Source organism: Trachurus japonicus, chromosome 15 (genome assembly GCF_045865225.1).
Source record: "Trachurus japonicus isolate A0001 chromosome 15, Traja_1.0".
Taxonomy (NCBI): domain Eukaryota; kingdom Metazoa; phylum Chordata; class Actinopteri; order Carangiformes; family Carangidae; genus Trachurus; species Trachurus japonicus.
In genome coordinates, this window is record NC_140921.1 from 10,883,840 (window position 1) to 10,911,246 (window position 27,407).

The 27,407-nt window shown below is 39.2% G+C and overlaps 2 protein-coding genes across 5 annotated transcripts in view; one reads left to right on the plus strand and one right to left on the minus strand.

The window, feature by feature from the left end:
* The window catches only part of kcnh1a (potassium voltage-gated channel, subfamily H (eag-related), member 1a), a 41,354-nt gene extending 34,894 nt beyond the window's left edge, over positions 1 to 6,460 (plus strand). For all 4 annotated transcript variants that reach the window (XM_085799521.1, XM_085799524.1, XM_085799523.1 and 1 more), the window contains one exon: positions 4,313 to 6,460. In XM_085799521.1, coding sequence (XP_085655647.1) covers positions 4,313 to 5,185 — 873 coding nt within the window. In that variant the 3' untranslated portion in view covers positions 5,186 to 6,460. The remainder of the gene's footprint in view (positions 1 to 4,312) is intronic.
* A 5,520-nt stretch (positions 6,461 to 11,980) lies between these two features.
* On the minus strand, positions 11,981 to 27,210 carry hhat (hedgehog acyltransferase). The gene is made up of 12 exons (XM_085799526.1): positions 27,086 to 27,210; positions 25,801 to 25,949; positions 25,624 to 25,688; positions 25,402 to 25,515; positions 25,113 to 25,307; positions 23,859 to 24,071; positions 23,561 to 23,738; positions 23,061 to 23,211; positions 20,956 to 20,991; positions 17,631 to 17,832; positions 16,872 to 17,016; positions 11,981 to 12,862 (listed from the first exon to the last, which is right to left on the minus strand). Exons 2-12 carry the CDS (start codon positions 25,919 to 25,921, stop codon positions 12,777 to 12,779), a joined length of 1,506 nt encoding a protein of 501 aa, XP_085655652.1. The 5' UTR covers positions 25,922 to 25,949; positions 27,086 to 27,210; the 3' UTR covers positions 11,981 to 12,776.
* Between the last annotated feature and the right edge of the window lie 197 nt (positions 27,211 to 27,407).

The window sequence follows — 27,407 nt, forward strand, 5'->3', positions numbered from 1 at the left end:
TTTAATCTAGATTTTAAAATATCAATGGAAACTGCTCTAACTCTAACTGATTGGGTTGGGAAGTGTGGGGAAAGGCCTACTGCCTGGGGGCGGGGAGATAGTCTTGTGAGCGAGGGAACATATGGGATGATTAAATCTGAGAGATATGAGGGTGTGAGCAGTTATATAGTCACTTTCACATGCAACACTTTATTTTAACCTCCTGAGTTAAAATATATAAATAGTAATAAACACATACAGTATGATCCACAATTTAAGTCAAGTGTTAATTGTAAGTGTAGATTCATTTCTGGTGGACATTTGTCATCGCTTCACAAATATATGCAATGTGACAAACATCACACTCATTTCCTGTGGCGTCTTCACATTAAGCCACTCCATGTTTTGCCAGTTGAATCTTTTCATGTTTTATTCATTTATTTTTGAGAAATGTTAATTTTGCATTAGTGGTAAATTTACAATCTAACATTAGGACAGTGAACGGTAAATAATGAGATAAAACTACCTTGTATGCATTGTTTCCTATGACTTCCTCTGACAATAAATCCAACCATACAGAGAATTACTAAGTATAATCAGTTGCTTCAGTTGGAAAAATCATACACAAGATAATATTTACAATGAGATTTGATTGTATAGAAAAGCCTTAAAGACCAACACAGTTTGAGTCAGTTCCTTAGAACAGGATGTACAGCATAATAAGAAAAACAAGAATTTAAACTTTCCCTTCTCCACATTGTTTATCCGTTTCTCAAGAATATGTTTAATTGGATTTCAAATCCTTTTGACTTGTTACTCTTCTTCTAGCCAGACCATTATTTTTAATAAGAGCTTAAACTTTAAGAGGACGCCGTGGATCCTGTTTTTTTTTTTTTTTTTAAATTGGAGAGTCATAATTGCTGTGGTGTTTTCGCACTGTGATTCCCAGGGATCACATGTGGGGCCACCACAGAGACTGCGTTTCCCTGCACAGTCTCGACAGGTACAGGGCAAATTATTAAACAGCTACTTCATTACTTAGATTCAATGCCACAGTTGTAGAAAATGCAGGATTTTTACAAAACCACAGATAGTTGATAGCTGGCAGTGCAGAGACATGTTGCGCTGGTAAACAACACATGTCACACAGCTCCTTTTAACCAGTCACCATATATTAAAACCACTCACACACACACTTCATTAGGATATGAACAGCTTTGATCAATTACACAGGTGTAGCTGCCAATCACTACTTCATTCATAATAAGAATAGCCTGTCCAGGAGAGTGCATGTGAGATTGAATTGCCTGCATATGAAAAGGCAATCTCATCTGCTGCTGCTGCTGCTGCTGCTTGAAACTCACAAGCCACCAGGGTCCCATACTTCCTGAACGTATGCAGCAGGGAAATTCACAGACGGAGCCAGACGCTGCCTTCAAATGGAGCTGCGGAGGTTGTGTTTTCGACTTGAGAAAATCCAGCACATGACGCGTTTGGCACTCAAGTGGTTTGAATTGTGAGAAGAGCGTTGCCGTGAGATTAAGGAGAGAAATAGGTTGTTGTACCTTTCACGAACGAATGATTTAAGTATATTGTATTTCAGCATCATGCCTAGGAATGAGAAAAATAGCACGAAAATGATGAATTAATAAACACAATGCCTAAAGACTTGGACATATGTTTAAGTTGCACTGTGCTTTGATCATCTCAGATGTTGCTTTGATAACAGTGTATGTGCATGATTAGCTGATGGACACCTAATCATGTTTTTAAAATGGGGGGAGCAAGTTGTAAAGATGCATAATAATTAGTAGGGGGTCTGGGGATCATAGAAAAACAACATATTGATTTAAAGCATATTTTCTGCATTTTTTAATCACCTTTAGGTTTAGTTAAGTTAGGAAAAGCAATAACCTCAGATGGTTAATTTGATGTGATATGAGAACCAGGACAGGAAAAAAGATATTTTTTCATATTTGACATTACAGTATACAAACATTTTGTAACTTTTAATGGGAGTTGCAGGCTATCAATTCAGTTCAGTCCAACGCAGTTCAAAAAAACTTGATTGTCCATCACCTAGTGATAGAAAATCGTCTTCAGTTTAGGGCTCAAAACATAAAAACACAGAAACACAACACACAAGAAAACCATATAAAATCACATAAAACAGCAGTAATAAAAGCACTGCAGCTTGTCCTAAAAACAATATCTATTTTGGTTTGTTAAAAGGCTGTAAGGCTTCATATCTTTTTACTGTATATAATGAAATAGCCTCACAACAACACGTCACCATATGATTTATAGATTTAATGAAACCATGTTGAACACGAGGGTTACCACTCTCAACACTCACAAGGCATCTTCAGAGTCTGAACATCTCTAACAAAGAAGGCTACAAACTGTCTGGACGGCTTCCAGGGCCACATGTTTATTTTACACACAGGTTCCAGTGGCAGCTGTTCTCATAGTGAACAAACATGACTTCAAAAGCAGATCATTTAACCTACATCATCTTGGATCTAGGACAAGTGCGGTGTAAACAAACTGTGCTCTGGACCCTGATGTTCAGACTTTATCCTGCGTGCACAGTTTAACATCTGTAACTATATTTCTTTAAGAAGGAGTGACTTTGAGGTTTTCTCTTGTTTGGAGAGAGATTAAAAAATGTGAAATGATGTAGACTATAGATGCTGGTGTTGATGTATAATTAATTCAAATATCATGACAAGGAGAGTTTGAAGGTGATCCGTGACTAAATCTGACGTTAATTCCCATCTACTGATTACCTTGTTTTAACCAATCAATGACAGGCCTCCTGAGGTGTGTGTATATTAACCTACACCTGAAATACACAGCATCATAAAATATGCATGCACTTAAACTTTTATATGAAATAACAGGGTATCCACGGGGTCTTAAAAAGTCTAAAATTTGAAAATCTAAATTTTAGGCCTTAAAATGTCTTAAATTTGTTGAATTATTGTGTTCAAGTCTTAAATAATTTTAGACAGGTCTTAAATTTTCTTATGCCCACCATGGGCGAGCATTTCACTCGCATTTGCCCCTAAAAAAAAAAAAACATGTCGAAAATCGATTTTGAATCGAATCGTGACCCTAAAAGTCGGAATCGAATCGTGAGCCACCCGAAGATTCACATCCCTACAGAGACCTGCCACAGTGTCATGGTGCATTAATATAAACTTCAACCTCAGAGCTGTCTGTCCTCAGACTGTCCTGACTGTCCCTGAACATTTTGAAATTCCATGAGATTTCAGTGTTAAGGTACGATTAAATTAATGATTATGTAAACACATAATCTGGTTTCATTTGTAGTTGTGGCTTTTCAGTTTTCTACAGATTAAAGAAGCTGTAAATGTGTGAATTAGTGAGTTGGATCGTTACAGTTAGCTCTTTTCCACTCATATTACATATTTTACATGTAAATACAGACTTGAGAGAAAGGACACTAAAAACTAATGGACATAGGACTTGTTGTTCAATGCCCAACTTTGACTGTGGCATTGAATTGGTGAGTCCTGGCAGATTCATTGCTTTTTTTCCTTTTCTAGTTTTAGGTCTCAAGTTATTTTTTGCTTTAATTTCAATTAGCAAGAGAGAGAGAGAGAGAGAGAGAGAGAGAGAGAGAGAGAGAGAGGTTGGACTCAAACCCAAGCCTCTGCAGTTAAGATTACACTTTCAGGGTACCAGCTGTTATTTCCTAAATTGCAATATGTTGGGCTCTCTGGGCCAATTGACTTCATTCACATCTGTTTGATTTTATCATTATCCTAAGATGGACTCTCTGGGCCACCGTAGTTCTCATTATTCAATGGACTTTACTCACATTTTTCAGAAAACACCAATAACTGAACCTAGAGCTGGAACTGTTTGCCAAAACTATTTCCAAAGTCAGAGACAAATCAGTTATTTTGATTGCAATGGTATTTGTTTTTGAATAAAGAGGAGGTGTCAGATATTAAGCTGCACACTACAGTAACGTCAAAGTGCAGAAGGAAAACTGCAAATGCTTCAAAGCAGGGTTGTCCATTAGCAGCTGCGTGGTGTGTCGTCACCCACTGAAGCCAGAGGCATGATGTGAACTTTCCCTCAGTGTCGTGGGAATAACCCTCTTTAAGGTGACATTTACTGAGCACGCACATTTTGAAACCTCGCCAATCTCCCTCACAACTGTACAACACCTACACACCTGACAGATTTTATACTGTTGTCGAACACTGTGATGTCAAACTGATATTTCTGATCATTCAAATCTTACTCATGGTTTTCTATCATGTTGCTTTAGTCATGAGAACTTTAAATTCTCTTGTAGATCGTCTTCCGAAAGATCAGTGATGTGAAACGTGAGGAAGAGGAGCGACAGAGGCGTAAAAACGAAGCCCCTCTGAACTTGCCGCCCGATCACCCGGTACGGAAACTCTTCCAGCGCTTCCGGCAGCAGAAGGAAGCTCGTTTGGTGACGGAGAAACCGGAACTGGACGAGCACGACGTGGAGAAGGGCCCCGTGTACGTGGACGTCCCGTTGGCTAAGACAGCCATCACGACTACCAGCATCGTCACGGTGACAGAGAGCCCAGCGACGCCGTCGGCTTCGACACCTTCGTCCTCGACGCCCGCCAAATGTCCCCCGGCGGACAAAGCGAAGCTGCAGGTGCCGTCCACCGTCTCTCTGGTCGGGGGCCGAGCCGCCGCCGAGCCGGTCAAGGTCAAAGGCTGGGGCCGCTTCAAGGAGTCCATGGCCAAAGCTGACAACTGGACCAAAGTGTCCAAAGCCGAGTCCATGGAGACTTTACCTGAACGGACCAAGGCGCACGAGTCGCAGGTGTCTCTGAAGAAGACAGACTCGTGCGACAGCGGCATCACCAAAAGTGACCTGCGTCTGGACAAAGCGGGCGAATTCCGCACGACGCCCCAGGACCGCAGCCCGGTGCAGCCGCCGGACGCCCGGCACGCCTTCTACCCCATCCCGGAGCAGACGCTTCAGGCCTCGCTTCAGGAGCTCAAGCTGGAGCTGAAGGACGACCTCAAGAACCTGAACGTTCGCATGTCCACGCTGGAGGCGCAACTCTCAGAGGCGTTGAAGTTCCTCAAGGCGAGGAAATCAAGTCCCGGCTCTCCGCAGCATCTTTTTGACATTTCTAGACCTGCTTCACCGGAGCTGGACAAAGAGGACATCTTCTCTTGAAGCATGGAGGACTCATCATTAGGCATCGGTTGACGATTATCTCAGCTGGAATCTGGTAATATCCGCATTACCTGGATTGCTGAGGCTGCACTGGGCGCACCATTTATAGATTAGGCATCAGTGAGGTCTTCAGGACGCACTAGCCTTTATCGTAGGAGCGTACCTGTCAGTTAACACGGGAACGCCGTGTTGTGAAGTTACGGTTATAGTCCAGATTTAGGTGTCATAACACTGAACACCTGAAGGTTACACACAAAAACTGACAGCTACATGTTTGTATATAAATTTGGTTTATTTTTCCATTGCACTATAATGGGAAAATAGCTCAAGTGGTTGGATTTTTTAAGAATCTAAAATCTGAATTCAGTTCAGATTTTGAGATGCGGTTGCGTCCCTTTGGGGAAGGCTCCAGTAGAAACAAGCATGATCCACTGGTGTGTTAGTGAATCATATTGTATGAGCTTCTTTGCATGTCACATAAAAACGGACGCGTGCCTCAAATTGCAGATGGCGCATACGTGATCAATCGAGGCTGCACGACTGCACTCATTTTCATTATCTCACAGCGACAGTGAAAAAGGACAGTCTTTGCAAACGTTGAAACAGTGTCAGAGTAATTTCCTCCAGCAATTGATGAACTCTCTTATTATATCATCTGCCACAGTCATTATGAATTATACAACAGATAACTCTGGCCAAGCAATCTGATTTTCGACAACATCTTTCAAACAGAGCTTATCATCTCCATAAACCATGTTTAGATGTGCTCGATGAAAAATTGAATGCAGTCTTAAATAGTGTGGCGGCACTTTTCCAGCTTTGCTGATATCTACTATTTGTTATTCTCGTATGAACACCACAGCCACATACTTGATACATATATGTATGCTGTTCGACAGCTGTGCATTTTTTTAGCTTGCAGATGCAGATGGTGTGGATTATGGCTGCCCCCCCCCATATGAACATAATAAGGAATGCTCTTTTGCATCATTTCTGGTGTAAAATAAAACAGGCTGCCTTAAAACGACAGCAGCTTAGTTCTTGGAAAGACATCTTGATATGTGGGCTGATTTTAATGGCCACTTGTTTACACCAGTTAGCATGCATGATTTAATGTGTGTGTCTGTCCTCATGCTCACTTGACAAAAAAAAAAAAATCCCCCCACTTGACCACATGAGATACAAGATGATTATTCATAAGGGGCAAAGATCAAAGATGTTTTTTTTTGTTTGGCACACACGTTCGTGCTAAGTGTTTACAATGCTGCTGATTTCATTTAGGGCCCTGTTTTATTATTTTATTTATTTATTTATTTAATATTTGGAGGCAATAACTACTTCCTGGTCTTCAAAACCTTAGACATTACATACATTATTTCCTCAGTGATTGAAATTATTTCTTTGGCCATAAAATGTTGTGACAGATTTCACAAATCAAAACTTTACAGAGCCGAAGTTGATGTCCTCAAATTAGGCTACTCAACTGTCGGACCACCACTAACTTCATATATGATGAAGACATATAGCATCAAATCCTCACTTGAGGAGCGTCCACCAGCAAATGTTAGCTGCTGAGTCTTTTGTTTGTTTGTTTGTTAATTTTTAAGGATCAACTGAAGTTGTTGCTGATTTATTTTGAATTTTTGAGAGAATGTATCAAACCAAAACCTGTTAATACATTAAAATATACCTGATCAGCAGAATTATGTTCAGAAACCATTAGACAATGAAGATGTTGTATTTCAAATGTCATGACTTTATTTTGAAAATGTAATTTTTATCAACATTGTTCCCAATTTCAGTTTCACCACAAAGCAAAACATCCCATTTAAAGAGAATATGTTTCAAAGAGGATTGTTTCAGATGTTATACTGACAATCACCTCTGATTATAAACCAAAACTGTTCAACTTTAACCTGCCAAATTAAATAGAAAACCAAAATAGATCACTGTTAGTTATGTGATATCACTGTATTGTCACAGTGGCCAAAATAAAATCATTCATTCAGTCATTACACAACCCTAACTCCGAAGTAAAGCAGAGCCATGAGTTCTGTTATCGAGCAATAGAAATGTTTATTTAGCTGTTACAAAAAGTTGTTGAAAAGTAACAACAGCTTAATAATATTCACTGAATATGACTAATGATCAGCAGTTTTTGCAGTATCACAAAGTAATGATGAGTTATGCTGATTTGTGATAATGAAGTGCAAAATATATTAATAGCAATCAGTATTCTAATATAAATAGTAGTTATTCTAGTTTTTAACTGTGCCCCAGTAGAAACAGGAGCTCTGCTGCTTCTTGCCTGGATCTATTTTTAGTATACAGTAAAAGTATTCTTTTACATGGCAAAAACCAATAACCCACTATTCTATATTATTTATTATTCATATGGATAATTTATGTTCCCAGCATGCCCTCCTTTTCTTATCAGGACAAAAGACAAGCTAAGAGGAAAAAGACACTGAGGTTTTTCTTTCTTTTCTCTTTTTTTTTCTTCTGCAGCACAATCTCAAGCCTCCATTTCCATCAAAAATTCAGCCGACTAAAAATAAATGGGCATGTCATCACAGAAGTGAGAACTCCTTTGGGTTACAGCCACTGTTTGACGGTCTTTTATGGGTCTGCTAAAATCATGTTGCTGCGACTCTTATCACAGAGAATTCATAAATCTCATGTTTGTGCTCAGAAATCAGGAGGAGAGAAGAAAGAGGTACGACATTAACACAGGGATTTAGTTATGAAAGTGAAAAGAAAGGATCTATGACAGTCTTTTATCAGAGCTACCAGATCAAAGTAGATTGTCTAGATAGCTTATAAAGTTATTACATTATTATTACATGATTGCTTCTCTCCAGTTATGACTGAAGACACTGAGTTCAGGTACAAAGTCATAGCTGTGTTAAAATAATAGCTCATGAGTGATAACATTTTACCTGATATAACGTTCACCACATGACACAGTGGAGATTTACCTTCTGTAACTGTGGGTTTAGGTTTTACACAATTAAACTAATGAAAAACTTGAACTCATGACATCTGAGCCAAATTTCCTCCAAGTATATTCCAGTATAATATTCCAGTAATCATATCTGAGGTGAAATGTTAAATGGCGCATTTGCCACCAAGCTAAAGGCCAAATGTGTGGCATGATACAGTAATATCATGAAACACCCAAGCTATTTTTAAAAAAAACTTAGTATCCCATTATCACAGTATACAGTATATGAATTCCCTATGAACAAACAGAACAAATAATTTTATTTAGATTTTTGTATTATTATTATTTAAGGATTTTAAGTCCCATTCTGAATCACAAAAGTTTGTAAAGTATGACAGTCCAGATTGACCATAACTAGTTTACAAGATCTACTATGTTACTTTTTAATGTAAACTAACCTGCACGTGAGACACTTAAACCACTATACAGCCCTATCTTTATCACCTACAAGTACAGAAAGTAACACAATTATTCATGTACATGTTTACTGAAAAAAGAAATATACTAAGACTAGAGACAACAGGAAACAGCTAGCGGAAATGCTATTCAGCATCAGACTTACCGGTACTTAAAAATAAGTAATGCTGAACTCAGCCCATTTTGTCATTTACCTAACCGTAGCCTCCAATCTGCCCCAAAGACAAAAATGACAAAAAGACAATGGCCAAACCCCTGTCATTTGAAAATCATTGACTTACCAAAATGTTTTAAACTTTTAATAAAATCAACAATGCATAACAATGTCCCATAATGAGGTGCTGACTGTCATAGCTACTGCTTTTTCATTATTTATGTGATTCAATCATTCTAACCCCACAAAGAAAGTAATATTTATTTTATAAATTGTATTTTTTTTCTTTCTCAGGTCACTTATGGTTGCATATTTTCATTTTACCCACAATAAACAGCTGGTTCATTTCACCAATGACACAAATGAATGACAGAAACAAGGATGTTTGTGTATTTTAAACATTAATTTTGAATGACTTATGAAGTCTGTCTTTTGTAGGAAGTTCTTTAATCTTTCATGATGTAAGTGTGCTACTTTTCTTTATTTATTTTTTTTACCTTAATGGGAACAGAAGCATATTTTAGTATTTGCACAGTAAAAATCAATAAGAAAAAATGAATTCTGTTCCAGCTAAAAATCTGATTTTAAGTCCAACTAGACAGATGAAGCAGATGGAGACGGTGCTTTCACTTCCACCTCTCTCAAGAATGTGTGATTGTTTTACCAGCACCATAAATATGCGGCACTAAAAATGGGATGTATGTGCACTCTAAAATTCAGAGACAAGATCCTTGAGAGCAATGTGAATCTAGACTGTGCTGTAACATTTATAAACACAGAAAGTCCTGAGAGTGACAAAAATAAGGACCAGTGAGAAGAAAGACCTTTATCGTAGTGCACTACAGTACCACTTCATATTATTAAAGCCATCACCATCACCTCTGATTGCTATGGAGACGCATGCAGCACTGTGCCTATAACATTTTGCCCCGTACACACACACACACAAAGTAAAATTACCGTCGCTGCTTTGATTTGAACACAGAACTATTTTTGTGGTCAGCTCTCGACAGCTGCCTGGTTATGAAGCCCGACACACAAACATATATGTCTATGTACATGTACTGTATATGCACAGATTATATTGCAATGTTTAGATTCTTAAGAGAGAGAAGAGTTCGGTGTAAGGTTCATGTAATATGCACATGCGTCCATGTTCACACGTCATGTGATGAGAAATGTAACTATTTCAAGCACAATGGGAACTTTGTTATCAACTGTGACATACAGTACTGTGCTATTCATAATAAATATTTTATACGTATACTGTAGCCTGTCTGTTCTCTGTAGGCGCCGGGCGGGCGTGCTGCCTCCACTGTGACCTCGGAGAGTTGTCTTGTCAGTCTCACAGCGTGATGATAAGGACGCCTCTCCCTCTCCCTTCTGAGAAAGTGTTAGTCAGCAGGTGTTTTTCTCCTCGGCTGATCGTCTTACGTCAGATAAACCTCACAGTTTTGTGCTCATTTAAGAGGATTTCTCCATGACCCCCGCTCACACTGATCCTACTTAGTGCCACAGATGTGATAATCCCAAGAACAGACATCAGCTAATGGAAGCAGATCCTCAGAGTCCAGATTATGCACTACTTTTATTGTTTACCGACAACACATCTCGCACTATAATACGACATGTGAGCGGCAGTCCTGTTCACAGAAGATGGACGACTGATAGAGAACAATCAGCTGTTGCTGCAGGAGAGATTGGTTAGTGATAAATATCAGTGATAACACCTCCGACTTAAAATTCACTCATTCTTAAACTAATCTTCCTGGAGGCCTCAAGCTGTGTGATTTCCTTATTGTGCACTATGAATATTGAAGAGGATCAAATTGTTCCTGCAACATCAAACTTTCTAAGCTCAAAAGACACACAAAAAAAGCTCAGATAAGCTTTTTAAAGCAGCTTTATGTTAATTCCCACAACACAGTTTTACCTTTTAAAGCTGCTGACGAACCAGTAAAACCTGACAAAGTCAATTATTTGAGGCAGATGCCAACACTTTTAGGAATTCATCACCTTTAACTAAACTTAAAGAAACTAGACTGCTACTCATTGGTTTCATGTCTGGAAGTTAACAGCTTTTTCTTCAGGCTTCGTATTAGATTAACAGACAAGATCAACTGGATGATCTTTACTGAAGCTGCAAATAATGGTTTTTATATTGTCAGTTAGGATCCAGATTATTTTCCCAGTAAAGTATTTGGAATATGAATTTCCATCAATTTCATCATCTGGATTTGGAAAACAAAAACAAAGAGACTTGGGAAATCCTCACAGACTCAACACAACCTTTACTTCAAAAATAATTTTAATGAGATATCAATAATCAAAATAACTGCTGAATAATTTTCTGTCAGTTGACTGATTTTGTTATTTGGTAAAAAAAAAAAAAAAACCCAGCTGATGACAATGAACTTATACACTTAACTCATACCTACTACGTTTATTTAACTCTTAACAAAAGCCATTATATTCTATATTTTTCATGTGGTCAACAAATCCAATGAAAAGATCAAATACCAAATAGCTGAAACCTTCAGTCAGTCATTATTTAACACAGTCCTGCTGCTGTAACTTCTCACCAGTAAAACATGTATTCATCCGCCATTCAAAACAGTCCTGGATAAACAAACAATTTACTACTATTTCATTTCCTTTCATTTCATTTATGCTAAACAGCAAACCGACCAGCTGTTTAAGGAAACAACCACCTTTTATGAAAAAAAAGTATATATTATTTCATTATTTTCTTAAAGATTAATGTTTGTTTTTGCAAATTGATTTGAGGCTGAGAAGTCAGAAGTCAGAAATCATTTAGAAACAGACCAACACATTATTGATTTTAGTTTGTTTGATTTGTTCTTGGGATTTGTAGAAGAATATATAACAAGATTGGATTTTACACAAACTTCTCTGCAACTCTGATAAAAAAAACTTTTTTTTTTTTTGGTACTTTCTGAAAACTTTAAATTCCTGGAGGAGTTTTATGATTTTGTTCGAGACTGAAGGAGTTTGTCAATCAGTGGGCAGTGAACAGTTTGACTCCTTCAACATGTCTAAAAAAAACTCTGCACAGTTGAGTATGTATCAGACATCGGCTGAATAAAAAGACTGTACATGGTTTCAGGACATAAATAAAGTTGGTGCACTGTGGCTAAGGATGACTCATTTCATCATGCCCAGCATCTATAATAAAATGGATGTGGAGAGAGAGACTTTTGAGATCTTGAAACTTCACATAAAAAGTTTAAATCCAGACATGGCAACTGACTTTCACTGGATTTGGTAAATGTTGTTGGTATTACAACAGCATATTAGCGAAAAATGTCAAACATATTGTGTGATTTAAAAAAAATTCTTGCTCCACAATTAATTTTCCTCTAATTTCCAGTGTAAAAGTGTTGACTTGAAATCTGCAGGGTATAGGTGCTCTACATCTTCTAATGTTAGTGTCATTCTACAGGGAAATAAAGACATTGATCGGGTTCCAGCCGCTCCACTCAGGCCTCAGTGTCTATTGACAACCTCTGAATACGCAACCGTTTCTGTGGCGAGCTGGAGGAGGATGGTAAATGTGAAATTAGCATTTCTCCAGCTCACCGCACCACTGAGCAATACCTTATCAGAGCCACATAGCTGTGACGGAGTCAGAGGTCCATATTTGGCCCTCACGGTTTCTATATAACAGTGATTCACTGCAGCTTAAACGTGCCTCAACACAGCCGAGGCAAAAACATGACTTACATTGGCAACCGCTGTACATTTACAGTATTATTTTCAATATATTACAATGTATGTGCATTTAAATTTACCATAAAAAAGTCTAAAGTTTAAATCTGAGTGTGAGGACAGATTTGGCCCCGGTCCTGCAGCAGGTTGTGAAAACAAAAAAAAATGGCTGCTCAGCTGCACTTGAGCCAGGTGAGGACGGTGGGTGGTGAACACAAGGCAGTGGACTCAGCAGGTCGTGGTTCTGGATGTCCGGCATTCTCACTCTGTCACAAAGTCAAGGTGACTCACGGCGGGGGAGAAGTCCACTCCAGTCCGATCTGAGCGAAGCAGTAGAGGAAGGCCAGCATCGGTGGAGCCATGGTGGACCAGCCTGGAAGTACAAGAGAAAACCGATGAACTCGAAGACTTGAATTCTTATACAAGAGCTGCAGAGATACAGAGAGTAAGAATTTGGTCAGTTCTCTCTTCTCTGCTCTACTGCGTTACGGTTATTTTCTGTTTTCTATTTATAGCAGCTTCTTCGAGGGCCGAGCAGCCAGGTAAGGACAGCTGTCTACTCTGCACCTCCTCCACAACTGGCTTGGCTCCAGATTATCTCAGTAACCTGCACCTGCACCCACAATGCTTTTCAATGGTCTATTCTTTTCTATTCATGTCAGAATCTCATTCACGTACTGTACACACACACACACACACACACACACACACACACACACACACACACGCTGCTTTATGCACAGCTGTACTGTCAGTTTCCTGTGAAGGTGACGTGTGTTGAGGCTTGCAGTGCCGTATTTTAATGATAAATATTTTTATGGTAAACCGATGTGAAGTTTTGTTTTGTGTGGTTTGGCAAATTATATTTTGTATTCTTTAAAAACAGCCTTTATGATGTTTCCAGTCAATTAAGGTAATTATTTATCTACTATAATATGAAATGAATCATCTTCAAGCTCACTTTTGAAATATTATGTAAATGCAAATTAATGATTCATAGCATTTTAGCCCGGGGCTCTGCATGCACCATGAGCCACGTCCCAGTGTTTTGTCTTTGCAGGTATGTACATTTCATTAACACCCTCAGCGTGAAACATATTTTCTATCCAGTCATCCAGCCGCTGCAGAACACAAGCAAACACCACCAGCCAAATGTTATTAAGAGGCAAAACTACTAATTACCAAGCCTCAGTAAAGAGATGGAGAGTGGAAAAAAACTTGAAGCCTATTTCCTCCAGTTGCATGTTACTGTGGCTCTAATCAAACCGGGCTGTAATTAAACCGGTTTCTTTAGCCACTTGATTAGCAGAGTGTGTCGAGTTCAAATGAAGTGAAAAAGGCCGCGGGCAGAGCGGCGACTCAAGACTAAATACAAAGCTGATTAGTGATCAGAAGGAGCGCGCTGCTCAGCCAAGTAGAGACTGACAACTTGTAAGGTTCAGCTCTGATATTATAAGACAGATGGAAACAAAGGAGAACTCTCTGGTTTGACCAAGTGTGACCTTTTTTTTTTCTTTTAGCTCTGCAAGTGAGATCGCTCGAGGAGAGGAAACTTTAGAAACTTTCTTTCTTTGGGTCAAGAAGTTTCTCAATATTTGATGGTACTGGTTGATATTCAAGTGGCCAAGCAATGAATCCTGCTGACATGAGATTTACTGGTAATGATTGTTACAGTATCAGTTGCCATGATAATCCTGTAGTAAAAGTATAATATTGTGACAGCCTTATAATATAACTCACATATCAGCACCAGACTTACAAGACATATCAGTACATTTTAAAATAGAAAGAGGCTTAAAGTAAGTAAAACAGTTACTTCTGATGAAGAAACATTGTCAGACATGACTTTTAGACTAAGAGGACAGAGCCAAAAGTGGAAAACATAACACTGAAAGTACTTCTTTAGTTTATTGATTATATATTTGGTCTAGAAAACATCAGAAAACAATGAAGAATCAAGACAAGATGCTACTTTCTAATATCTTCGAGCCCAAGACCATGTCTTCAGCTCTTGCTATATCAGAAATATCCAAAACCCAAAGTTATTTGGTTTAATACAACCTTATACTTGAATAACGGAGAAATGGGAGAAATAACCATAAATATTTGTTATTTTTTGCCTAATAATGGAGATAACATTAACTTGATTATCAAAAAAGCTGCAGCTTAATTTATTTATGGTAAACTAATCGATTGCTTCTTCATTAATCACCTCAGCTCTGAGTGGCTTCATATATTAAGTAAAAGTACCGAGTGATGACAAATAGTTTGGAGTTTTAAGTGACTTCTTAATTTCAAGCATAACGATGAAAATTAGACAGGACGATCACAACATTTTTTATTACCGACACTATAATTTAATGCGATGACTCATATTGTTAAATGAATATGAGGCAAAGTGTCTTCTGCTCTGTTGCAGCCTCAGGACTGCGACTTCAGAGTGATCTTACCGAGGGGCAATCAGGTGGCCACTTACACTTAGCTCCTCAATAAACATATACGGCTATAGACACACAGTGTGATTAGGAATTTGTTTTTCAGCAGAGAGGTCAGAGTGCAATTACACTACTGCCTGCACTTGTAAAAATCCCAGACAGGCTGATTTAAAAGCATTGATTTCATGCTAATGAAGCAAACCGCGACTCCCCCCCGGTGATTTATTACACAGACATCACAGACATAAAGAATAGCTTCAGGCATTTCTGGAGGATCCATTATTTCTCAATTTAAAGTACAAAAACACAATAACTCAGTGAAAGTGAGAAAATTATGAAGTGGTTTGTTCAGATCCATGTATAACCACGTTAGGTGTTTATTTTTAGCACTTTAATGTTCATCGTAAAAAGCAAACTCAGATTCGCTGTTAAGACTTTTTTAGTTCTTACTCTGAATAATTCACAGCAGAAATGTTTCTTTCAAACACCCTGTTCTTATTTATAGGTTTCTTTTAACTTATTTACACCACGTCTACAGTATTGTGTGTATGAAAGGGGTCAGGAGTGTGAGAAGAAGCACTATGTTTCACGCCGTTTGCTGTGAGCCCTGCCAGGCCTCCAACAAATGATCACTGTCACAATGAAGCTGAACTAGTGACTGGGATACGACCTTCGTCAGGCAGCTAAGACTCAACCCCGTCAGTTAATCTGAAGGGAACATGCCCTCCTCTGAAGAGCAAATTGAGAAAAGGCTAAAACGAAGACAGTAGAGAACAGACAGTGTGAGACGAGCAACAAGTTTAAATGTGTCTCTCTTATTCAGAAGAGACTGAACCTTTCCAGACATATAATACTAATCTAATTTAAATGAAAGAGGTGAATCTTTTCATATTAACAATATATAAAAAATGATCTTTGAAGAGGAGCACCATGTTTTAGCTTCATGGCCTCACAACTTTTGGTTCTGTCTCATGGCTCTCATTAACCCCGTTTCCTGCAGCAGGCAGACGCTTTCAACATTAAAAAAAAAAAAAAAAAAAAGCTTTGATACACCCACTGTGCTCAACCTGCCCTGCAGCAAACAGCACACAGACAGAGTTAGCACCTCGCTGCCTGGTGATGACCACGGTGGAGCATTTAGCAGATATTTCCCTCAGCATTTGGTGGAGACAGAAACCAAAAAAAAAAAAAAAACCAAGCTGCCCTGTGTCAGCTCAGTGGTAAACAGGCATCTGTTTGCTAAGATTGTAACACTCGTACCAACTTTATAAAGATGTCGGTGCTGTGTTTACAGCTTGTAAACACAACACTTGTTGTTGATTTGCTGCCTCTAAGTAGCAAAATCTCAAGTACAGCTGCTTTTAAATAACAAAACAAAACATTAACCCGTGCATTCTCATTCAGCATGAATGAACAGCTCTTATTAATAAATCATATGAGTTATATGATGTTGTATCGACTGTGGTGAAGTGAAGCTCTGGCTGCTTATCATGTGTGGACAGACTTGTGGAGAATCTGCCATCTTGCTTTAGGTACTAAATGAGCCAAATAAAGACACGGGGAGCAAAACAGGGACTGGCACCACCATGAAGCAGATGTCTCTCTATTTGGGAGAGTTTGCCCAAACAGATGCATAAAATGCTCCAGTATGACCACAGCCTCACCCATCCACTGAGGGTACAGCTATATATATACACAAACCTACTGAACAGCGGCATTTTTAATCGCTGTATTATATTTTATTTATGATTTTACTTTCAGTCTATGTCAGCTGGCCTCTCTGTTGCTTTAGACGGGCTACGTTTAGCCGGAGGACAGGCTGTGATGTCCGTAATGACTGATGCTCCACACCGTTTTAAAAAAAAAAACCCAGCTGAAACAATCCTGCAAAATAAAAGGCACGCACAAATCATATTGAGTGAGTGAGTGCTGTGGAAGGCAATTTACCTTGAATGAAGACACGCTTCCAGAAGACTCTGCCAACATGTATCCCCCCAAGAAACACAAGATTAGAGAGGATGAGCATGGCGGTGGAGAAGGCAGAGAGGAAGGCAATGGAGCGCCTTTTCATCGCCGGAGAGAAATTCTGCTCCTGGAAAAATCGGTAAATAAAGAAGTAAAATGCAGGAGGACCACGAGAGGTTTTCAACGTAAATCAGAGACACAATGAACTCAAAGCACCTGACTCTAACGACCTGTGTGACCATAAACTAGGAGGATGACACTGTACCATCAGATTTGATTTCTATTTTGGTGGAGCCAAGGCCAAAAAGCATGAAGAGCCTGGAGGAATCTATTATTGATGTATTGGAACGAGACTCAGATCAGTGTTTTTGTGAGTGTGGCAGTTTCTGTAGATGTAGAGATGGGAATCCTCAATCCAGAGCTGGTTCCTGTAAAAAGAACCACTTCCAAAATATCTCAAACTATCTAGAGCTTACAGCTTACCTGTTGCAGAGAAAATCGATCAGGAATCGTTAAGGGAATTGCTAAAGAATCGGACCGATAAGCCAAATCCATAATGTAATTGGTATCAATATCACCATCCCCATCCCTAATTAGATGTGTTATTAGATCTGTTTAAATGTGCCTCTGGGTATTCTCTCTTATTAAATCAGATTATATGACCCCATCATGTCCACTCATCTTTATGAACCTCCCGTCAAATGTATTCTGCACTGGGTAGATGTTGGATTTCACTCTTACCACGATGGGGTGGATAAAGGGTGAAGCAAAAAGAGACTTCAGCCCGTTTTCCACCAGAATCCCAGCCCAATTCATCAGGGCCCAGTACTGTAGGTAGTCATGGCCGCCGTGCCACAGACAGACGAATCCAAACGCAAGACCGGTGGATAACATCTTGTAAAGAGGGCCGTGTCGCGAGCCTCCCAGCGGCACGTAGATGTATCTGAAACATGAAAAAAAATAAGCTATTAGAGCAAGTGTTTCAAGCTTTCAGGGTCAGAGAGGCAGACACTCTCTCTATATCCAAGTTCAGGCTTAAAACCTTCCTGCCCTGAAGCATTTTATAGCTACGCTGCTATAGGCTTAGACTGCTTGTCTGTATACAACATCTATTGCACTTCTGCCCTTCCTGGGTGAGGGATCCCTCCTCTGTCGCTCACCCTGAGGTTTCTCCAATTTTTTCCCTGTTAAAGGGGTTTTCCTGGGAGTTTTTCCTCAGTCGATGTGAGGGTCTAAGGGCAGAGGATGTTTTTATGATGCTGTGTAAAACCCTTTGAGACAAATAAAACTGCCTTGCCTTGCCTTTCAGGAAGTTTAGAGTCAAAGAAAAATGACAAAGAAATGACAGACAGACAATTTAGTGATTTCATTATCTGGCTGCAGCCACTACTGAATGGTGCAGATGTAAAACAAAAGAGCACTGAAAATGGCGCCACAATGGCACCAGTGAATTGCAAAGAACACCTGTCGCAGAAATGATCATGTCACGTTCATTGATTTTCAATCAAAGAAAACGTTGCTCTGACGTCCAGTGGAAACAAAAATTGAGGCAGTCTTGTTTAAAATGCTGCAACTGGGTAGATGATTCGAAAGTGGTTCCTTTGACGTGAACAAAATACTCCTGACACATGTTTTAGATACTTTCTTGTTTTTGCATTTTAACCCATAAACTGAGGACAGACAGTGAAGTGAAATTAATATTTGATCCTAAAAAACTAAATTCAACCATATAGCTCATGTGATTTTACACTGTTGTACATAAATGAGATTATATTGTACGTGGTGTAAATATAGCAGCTGTGTACTCATGCAACAACCAGCCCACTTGATGTGAATATAATTAGTAAAGAATCAGGCGCACGTTGTGAAGAAGAAATGGTCTCAGATATTGTGAGAAACTCCATCGGTCCCGGAGGGGTCGACAGTCTCAATACGTTACATCAGTCCAACGCACGGACACACGAAACAAACATCACATCACATTCTATCTAAGTGTTGCTGAGCTGGGAACTAATTATCTCAGCCACCCTGTGGCTAATCAATGTTCCTGAAAGATGAGCCAGCATTTTCTGAGCCTTAAATAGAGTGGCCAGCTTGTCCATACTGGAAGATGAAAGTAGGTGCAAGAGCAGATGGAGAGGCACCAGAGCAGACTGAATACCTAAACATACTGAGCATCTATCCATCTGGTCAGATCATCTAAATGCAGATGGATTGGAAACAGATGTTAATCAAAATATGATAATTTTGAGACATTACATTAATACCTGCCTGCTGCAAACTGATGATGCAGACAACAACAAGAGGGTTTTATAGAGTGACAAATATGAACTAGACTGTCAGGCAGCTATTATTGTTGCTGTTATCCAATCCATTTTATTTATAAAGCACAATTTTAAAAACACATAAAGGTTTCCAAAGCGCTGTACAGTAACATAAAAACCATAAAACATAATAAAAAGACAAAATACTAAAGACAAAAGACACAATAAAACATAATAAATAGACTGTCCTCCCCAAATAAAATATCTGTGCACATACTGTAAAATCAACAACCTACGTGGTGTGAAAAGCCAAAGAAAAGAGGTGGGTAGAGTTTTAAAATTAGACAGTGAGGAGGCTGTTATACAGACAGACTGTTCACATGATCTCTGTAAGTGCAATGAGAACCAGAGTTGATTGCTCACCTTTACCCAACCCTTTCCATGCACCTATTTACTTATTTACAACTAATACATCCTAGTATTTGGGATCACACACAAAACTCAAACTGCAATAACTTAACCAAAAAAACACTGAGAGCTCTTATTGGCCTGTAACTGTATATATGTGAGTGTGGTGTGCAGGAAGGGGAAAGCGTAGTGGAATGGCAAAGAATGAGCCACTTAGCTGCCCAGGGAGACGGGGTGTCAGTGAGTTATGTGGAGCACATCATTTAACACCTACGCACTCATCTAGCCCTCTTCAGACAATTTCAACAGAATTTCAGAACTGCATTAAAACCTCTTTAAAAGCTCTTTCACAAGAAGGAACGCCGGGGCATTGTGTCATGGGTATCATTTCGCATCTGCAGCGGGATAATTGCAAGTGATGCCATTAAGCAGGGGAGAAAACAATTTCCAATAAACACAGATTAAAATAGAAAGTTGCATTTGCAATTTAAATTCTGGGATCTTGAGCAAATTAATTGGAGCCACAGCCACTGTCTGCTATCCGCCGTATTTCATTTTAAACTCGTCTGCAGCGTTTGAAAAAGGACATGTATAACACAGAACTAAAGAAAACAACCAGACACAACACAAACGCTAATTAGCGAACAATAACTAAGACGGGGGGAACATTTTCACAGAATATCACAGTAATCTCTGACAACCGTGCAACTGTAGCGCAAATGTAGCAACCCACGTCTATCAAGCCAAGCATAAACTCTCAATAGGCTGCATTCAGCCAAGTGTGCATCATTAGCAGACAAACTAATAGTGTGCGTTGTCCAAACTACAAGTGAGCAGACACATAATGCTCCCATTACGTATGCACATATTAAACAAGAAGGCATTTCTCTGGGGTGCGGCAGCAGTAACACAACACAGGAACTATTCAGCAACAACATGCAAGCTCATAATCATGAGAAAGCCTACATGCAAATGCACCGTCCTCGTCTATTATGATGACACAGCTGGAGAATGGCACCTTTTTCTCTTTTTTTTTTAAAGGATATTCAACCGACAAGTTCAATGCCCCACAGGAAACGAGCTCTTCACAATAAGTGCGCAACAGTATGATTAAACACACTAGTTAAGACAGAGAAACAGAGAGACAGACGGACACATAGATAGATAGATAGATAGATAGATAGATAGATAGATAGATAGATAGATAGATAGATAGATAGATAGATAGATAGATAGATAGATAGATAGATAGATAGATAGATAGATAGACAGATAGATAGACAGACAGACAGACAGACAGACAGAATTTGATTTTTATTAGATGACAGCTCTCACTTTTTAGTTCACATTAACATCTGAATTAGTCGGTCCACTGCTCATGAAGTGCCTCTTACCTGATGAGCCATCGATACAGCCCCTCGTCAAAGTGCCTGAGAGTGAACAAAAACGAATATTTGAGTCACAAATTTACATAATAATAATAATGATATAGCATTAACACCTGAGCTCTGGGCTTCAGAGAAACTGAGGAATGTGTCTTGTCTTCTTCCGTATGACGCATGTGTGTTTGCGTGGCTGCTCTTAGTCATTAAGAAGATTAGAAAAGCTGTTTTTCTTTCTTTTCTTTTTTTTCCTGCTCTCCTGGTGTCTATAAACTGGAGCTGTTAGCTCAGTGATGCCGGTGGACAGCTTTATGCATTCCATCAATGTTGTCAACATTGGCCAACTCAGCACACACAGGCCGGATTGGAGTGCATCAGTGTCAGCATATTGGTCGAGCTAGTCCACTACAGGCGATGCATTTTAACTGCAAAACCAAAAACACAGCCGTCCAGCCCAAGCTTTTTTTGGTATGCTTGGGATTTAAGGCAGCTTAATGTTTTTTACATTCAGGAGCAGAGTTATACTCTACACCCCCTTCCAATTGTACACTTTTATCACACCGTTTTATTATACATGTTAGGAGGTTTGCATTTAATTGCATATTTGTTCTGTTTAACCTAATGTTCACCACTGTATCAGGTACAGTACATAAACGCTAAAATTAATGCAGGCCAACACAACTCCTCCAATAAATCCTGTCTTCATGAAGGTTTTAATGTTCAGTTTGTGCTTAGGTGTTAATACAACTTTACATTAGTTTTACTTTTGAATCTAAATTATTTAATTGCCCTTTGTAAAGCACAAGAGAAATCAATAAACATTATTATTTTTTAAGGTTGCAGTCTGTGCTGCTGTTGAACTGGATTATAGAGGGAAGCAGTTGTTTTATTCAGCCTCCCCTCAGTGATATAAATAGGGTGGACAAAATAATAGAAACACCTGTCAGCATAATCCAATTCAGTTAAACGGCCCCACAACATGCAGTCTCCAGAATGATTACACAGCTGGATCAAGACAGTAAACACAAATGGTCTTAAACACAAACTGGACATTATAACCTTCATGAATGTGGAATTTATCACAGGACTGTATAACATTTGGCTAAGTGTAGCTATAAAACCTGACAACTAAGTGTATTTATAGCTTATTTGGAGCTGAAAGTCTATTTCTTTGTCCGGAAGTGTTGTGCGCCCTGGAGGACTTCAACAACACTAAAGTGGCCAAACAAATGGCACTATAACACAAAACATTCACTGCTGTGTACAGTATATACCTGAAATGTAAGCAGAAACATTGTGGTCTTTAGACTGTTTTATATATGAAGTCCTGCTGATTAAGCTGCTTTATTCCTGTGTAACAAAAACTGCAGCGGGTGTGTTTATTAACCTGAGCAATTGTGACCCCTTCAGCATGAACTGAGCATAGGTTTTTTCCCCCTTCTGCTGTGTAACAAAAGTATAAAATTGGGTTAATAAAGGAAGGAGTCCTCATGACAAATCATTTCACATTGTGGTGGGTGTGAAGGAAATAACTCATCAAGACATGTTTGTGAGAGAAAAGGAATACAAACTGAACCATTACAGAACCTGAATAATAAAATATCTTTCCTGTTTTATGTTGGACTGTTGGACTGTATAATTTACTCAGATGGGGAATTTTCAGTATTTAAAACTGGTACACAGGGCATTTTAGTTTTGGTGATTTTAAAATGCAGACTTTTTTGTTCTGTTTTGTTTTCTCATTTATCTCAGGACAGCTGCTGCAAATCTGTTTTTATTTAGAGGAGGAAAAAAAAAATACTGCAAACTCAGCCTCTGTGAACAAACCATTTCAGCCCCAGTGTCTAAGAATGATATAATGTTCCTGCTGCTGAGGTGACCTATTGCTCTGATTGCCAGTAATAACAGAAGATGAGACAATTCACCATGCCCAGTCTGAATCTGATTGCCGAAGCACAGTGTGCACTCGAGGCACTTCACATTACATGCACCTTTTCCTCATGGATAGCAGCGATGCTAGTTGCACCATTCGCTGGACTGTTAAGGAATTCTATTTGTATAATACTAAATTTAAGGCATCTATGTGATTTATGTGAGCTTCCACTGTGTGATCTCACCTCCACATCCCTGTGAAACTGTACATGATGCTGACACAAGAGGGAAGCTTTGGGGGAAGTAGTTTATCCAAAGTAGCCAGCATGGAGGGAAGGCCAAAGAGAACCAGGTACTTCACATAGAAGAACTGGACGAGGGCCAGGGCCAGGCCACCTGTGAAGCAGGGGAAAGGAGGTTTTCAAACAAATTTCTCATTTTCATGATTAAGGCGAGTTTTTATGGACCGCATCAGCCACTTGAATAAATTACCAACACCTCCTGAAAACTCTAAGAGACGGAGCACTTCACAGCACACATGAGAAAAACTGGATTATGAAGCAAGAGCAATGAGTAAACCAGTAATCACCATATTTGATGGGAGTTTGAGAACCGACTAAATCCTGTGGGGGCAACATGATTTTAAATTCTGCATCTTGAAAACATGTTGAGTGGCAGGGAAACATTAAAGCTGAAATTATTCTGTGCATGAAAGCCAAAAATACCATCCAGCCTTAAGACTTACCCAAGGCCCAGGGAGGGAGAATTTCTAAATAGGTCTCATTAGACTGGATGGAGTGCATGTACATTACATGGATCATGTATTCTGCAATGCACCACCACAGTATGATCCGTGCCGATCTGAGGAACACGTAACGAGAAGCAGATTTGTCCCTGTCAGTCTCCTCGGTAGACCTCCGCATCTGCAGGTGGAGAAAGGGGAGAGCATGTTGTTAACAGGTGCTTCCCTACCAAAAAAAACCAAACCAAATCTACCAAAAGTACAAAGATTATACCAAAAAATCTCAAATGGCTCTCCTTACCTGCTCGGTGTAGTCTTTGTATGTGACAATGGGTCCATTGTAGAAAAAAGGATGATAGAAGGTGTATGAAAACAACCAACAGAGCTGCACAACTCCACCATGGTCTGATGGGCACCAGCAGTGCTCCAGGCTGAAGCTGATGAAGCGAAGTCCACAGACAGCAACACTGAAGAGCAGCAGATAGTATTCCTCCTCGGTCTTGTACCAGCTTCTCTGTGAAATTCAGTCAGAAGGCCAATTATTTTTAAAACATCCCTGGGACTTCATATATAAATAGTGTCAGTCCGACTCTAAATATAGATTTGCTTTTGAAATTATTCTTAACCTAATAAAAAAAAACCCATTAGCAGCTCCCCTAACACTGATAAACATATGCTTAAGCTGAAGGTTAATGAGGCCTGCTTGACAAGCTTGGGAGTCGTGCAGAGGTCTGTCAGGTCTGTGTCACTTCGTCTACTCTAACTATTGTGACTGGAGCACAGTTTCCAGGCTGCAACTCTTGCCTGATGTGTCAAATACTGTGCAGGGTGTTTTTTTTTAAGAGATGTAAAAGTAAAAGTAGTGCAATACCAAGAGCCAGTTTGCATTATAGTCAATCAATGAAGAAATGAATAGATTTAAGGAGCAATAATATTTTCTGGTCTGTAATTAATTATGTTCAACATTGTGTTGTATTGAATAAAAAGCAATTCAACAAAATCTCACTTTGTAGATGTTGTTATTTCATTATCACTGCAACAGGCTATGAGGACTGTTTTCCTTCCTGTTTTCACACTCTGAAAGGAAGATACTGAGCTTATTCCTCAGAAAATAGAAATGAACTGATAGATATGTATGATTTTCAAGTGATTTAATGTGAAGAATAATGTGGCTGAGTGGGCTTTACGTACCTTAAGTATCTTGCACCCTCTTGTGTTCTTTGTAAGCATTACATTTGATGGTAAATGGTAAAATATGATTGAACTGTGACTCTCATACAACATCACATAAATATTGGTGGCCTTCATCATATCATCACCATATTTTCCTCACCATATCACCATATTTTCCTTGGATTAAATGACAGCTTTATTGTTTTATTGTTTAGCATCGTGTAAGTTTAATGATTTTATAAGTGCAGAGATATGATAAGTAGCCAGAGAAACTTGTATTTTGTTGTTGACGCAGTAAAAGTGATTTGCTTATTTGCATTATTTCTGTTCCTATATATACACACACACACCCATAGAGATGCTGGCCATGCAATAAACCCACCTGCACGTCTTGAAATGGTTGGATCTGAATCGTAGAGAGCAGCAGCAAGTTACAAGCCCATGACAAAGCAGGTTTGCGCAACTGGGCCACTGAAAAGGACAGGCCCAGATGTACCAGCAGAACCGTCACACCTTTAACCCCCAACACACTGGTGGCTGCTAAGAGGCCATATACCGCGAGTGCCGGCACCCTAAGCTGTTGGGGAAACATGAAAAAATGTGTTGGACGGAAACATCTCTCACATAATCCACTTAACAGCTACAGCACTGAGGCAGCTGCTGCTTCCTACCTTGGGGTAAAAGATGTTGGTCAATCTTGATATGATGCCATGACCGGTCAGGGTCCACAGTAAAGACTTCTTCGCCCAGTCAGTCCAGAAACTCCACTCAAAGTCTAATGGGTCCTAATAAAAACAAGTTGCCTGACTTTAAAAACACACTTGAGGCTGGTTCAATAGGCTCTAATTTATGAATGAAAGGTGCAACATAAAGTTGGTTCAGATGGGCCTTACCCTTTTAAAACCCCTAAGAAGGCCTTTTTCCAGCTGGAACCCTCTCTCTAACCCTGCTTCATGCTCTGAGGTACAACAAAAAAGGAACTAACTTAAGTTTTTATGCATTTCCATCTCAATTTACTCACATATTAATTTAACAAATAGCCTATTAATGTCTGTCAATCTATATCTTACCTTTGGAGAACCTGTGCAGCTGGTAGAAAGAGTACAGATGTGAGCCAAAGGACAGTATCCAATAAGCAAGGATCTCTGTCCAGGGCAGGGGAGCCAACTGGGCCTTGGATTTTGATGTCATCAGGATAAATCACTGTGCTATAGTGCACCTGAAATACAGCGATTAAGAGATATGTAGTTAGGTATTCAAATGAATAAGTATCAGTGGTACTGTACTGTTCGTTAAAAAAATTAAATACAAATATTTTTCTTTTTTCTTTAGAAAATCTGAGAACACACATCTGTACAAATTGAGAGAGTAAACATGTATTAAAATACTTGAAACACAGTGTAAACAAGCTAGGCGATGTTGCCAGGTTGGGCAGGTTTCTTAAATTGATAGGCTATATTTGGTTGTTAAACTTGTTGTGAGAATTGTTATTGTTGGGCAACTTTCGTACAATTAAGACTTTTTCCACATTTGAAAAGTCAGCAAATATACTGTGGGGTTTAAACTTAAAAGTGAATCAAATATTGTAACTACTGTGTGGTATAAAAGGGAGGTCAACAGCTGCAGCGGTTCAGGTAAGATACTTTATCAACCCCTAGCGCCCGATGTCAGTCATTTCTTTCATCAACTCAGAGTCTTATGTCAGTCAACGTGAACACACAACTCGTTTTAGATTCAATGTGATCTATACTTATCAGTATAACTTTAATTTTTTGCACGAAACTTACGTTCATTAGCAAAAAGGCGCAGCTCATGATAAAAGCAGAACTTGCCTGAGAATCAACACGTTTTAATGTTTTCTTCAGTATTTTAAGTAATTCAACCATAGTTACCAGTGCAGTCAATGGTCTGTAGCAATCAGGGACAACCAATAACGGATTCGGCTAACTTAGTTTTCCAAAAAATGTTGAAGAATATCGCTTAAAAACAAGACGAGTAGGTCGGCACTGCGGTCAAACTGGGTTACTTTCTATCAGTCAAATGTGGCAACCCTGCCGAGCGGACGGGCTAGGTGAAGTAAAGCCAAACAAACTCAGGTAACGTTACTTTACATCCTCTCGACATGGATAATATAAGACTACTAAAGTCATTTCGGCGTATGTGTGTGTGTGTGTGTGTGTGTGTGTGTATACGCTTTCGTGTTGATTTGGCCATTGACATTTTGTTTTATTTCCCCACATTAATGAGTTACCTGAAAACTTAAGCTTTCCTTTTCCTTTTCCTAGTTGAAGCACATTTAGCTAACGTTAGCTAAGTTACACACATGCTAATCATTGAAACGAGTTGCAGTGTTACCTAATAATACTGGGCTGCTGGTGTTCATTGCGTCGCTGTAAGTTGGAGACTGCACTGTCTGTCTGTCTGACAGGAACATACCGCTAACTACACACTCCTGTTTCCAACATTCAAAGGGACTGGACTCTCCTTCTTTTCCCTGCATCACTGTGGCATATTTTCCCCATCAGGGTATGATCGCCCCCAACTGTACCGGAGTGGCTCGTCAGCTTATGCCAGGAAAAAATACTGTGTTTTTTTGTATACTTTTACCTTAAACTGTGATTATAATAATATTACATATACCGAGCTCTCAGACAAATGATTGCTTTTACTTTTGGTA

Coding starts and splice junctions, on each gene's coding strand:
- hhat (XM_085799526.1), bottom strand. CDS start 25,921: ATGACATCAAAATCCAAGGCCCAGTTGGCTCCCCTGCCCTGGACAGAG. Junction 25,308..25,401: donor CCAACATCTTTTACCCCAAG/GTAGGAAGCAGC, acceptor TTTCCCCAACAG/CTTAGGGTGCCGGCACTCGC. Junction 12,863..16,871: donor GAAGCGTGTCTTCATTCAAG/GTAAATTGCCTT, acceptor TTGTACTTCCAG/GCTGGTCCACCATGGCTCCA.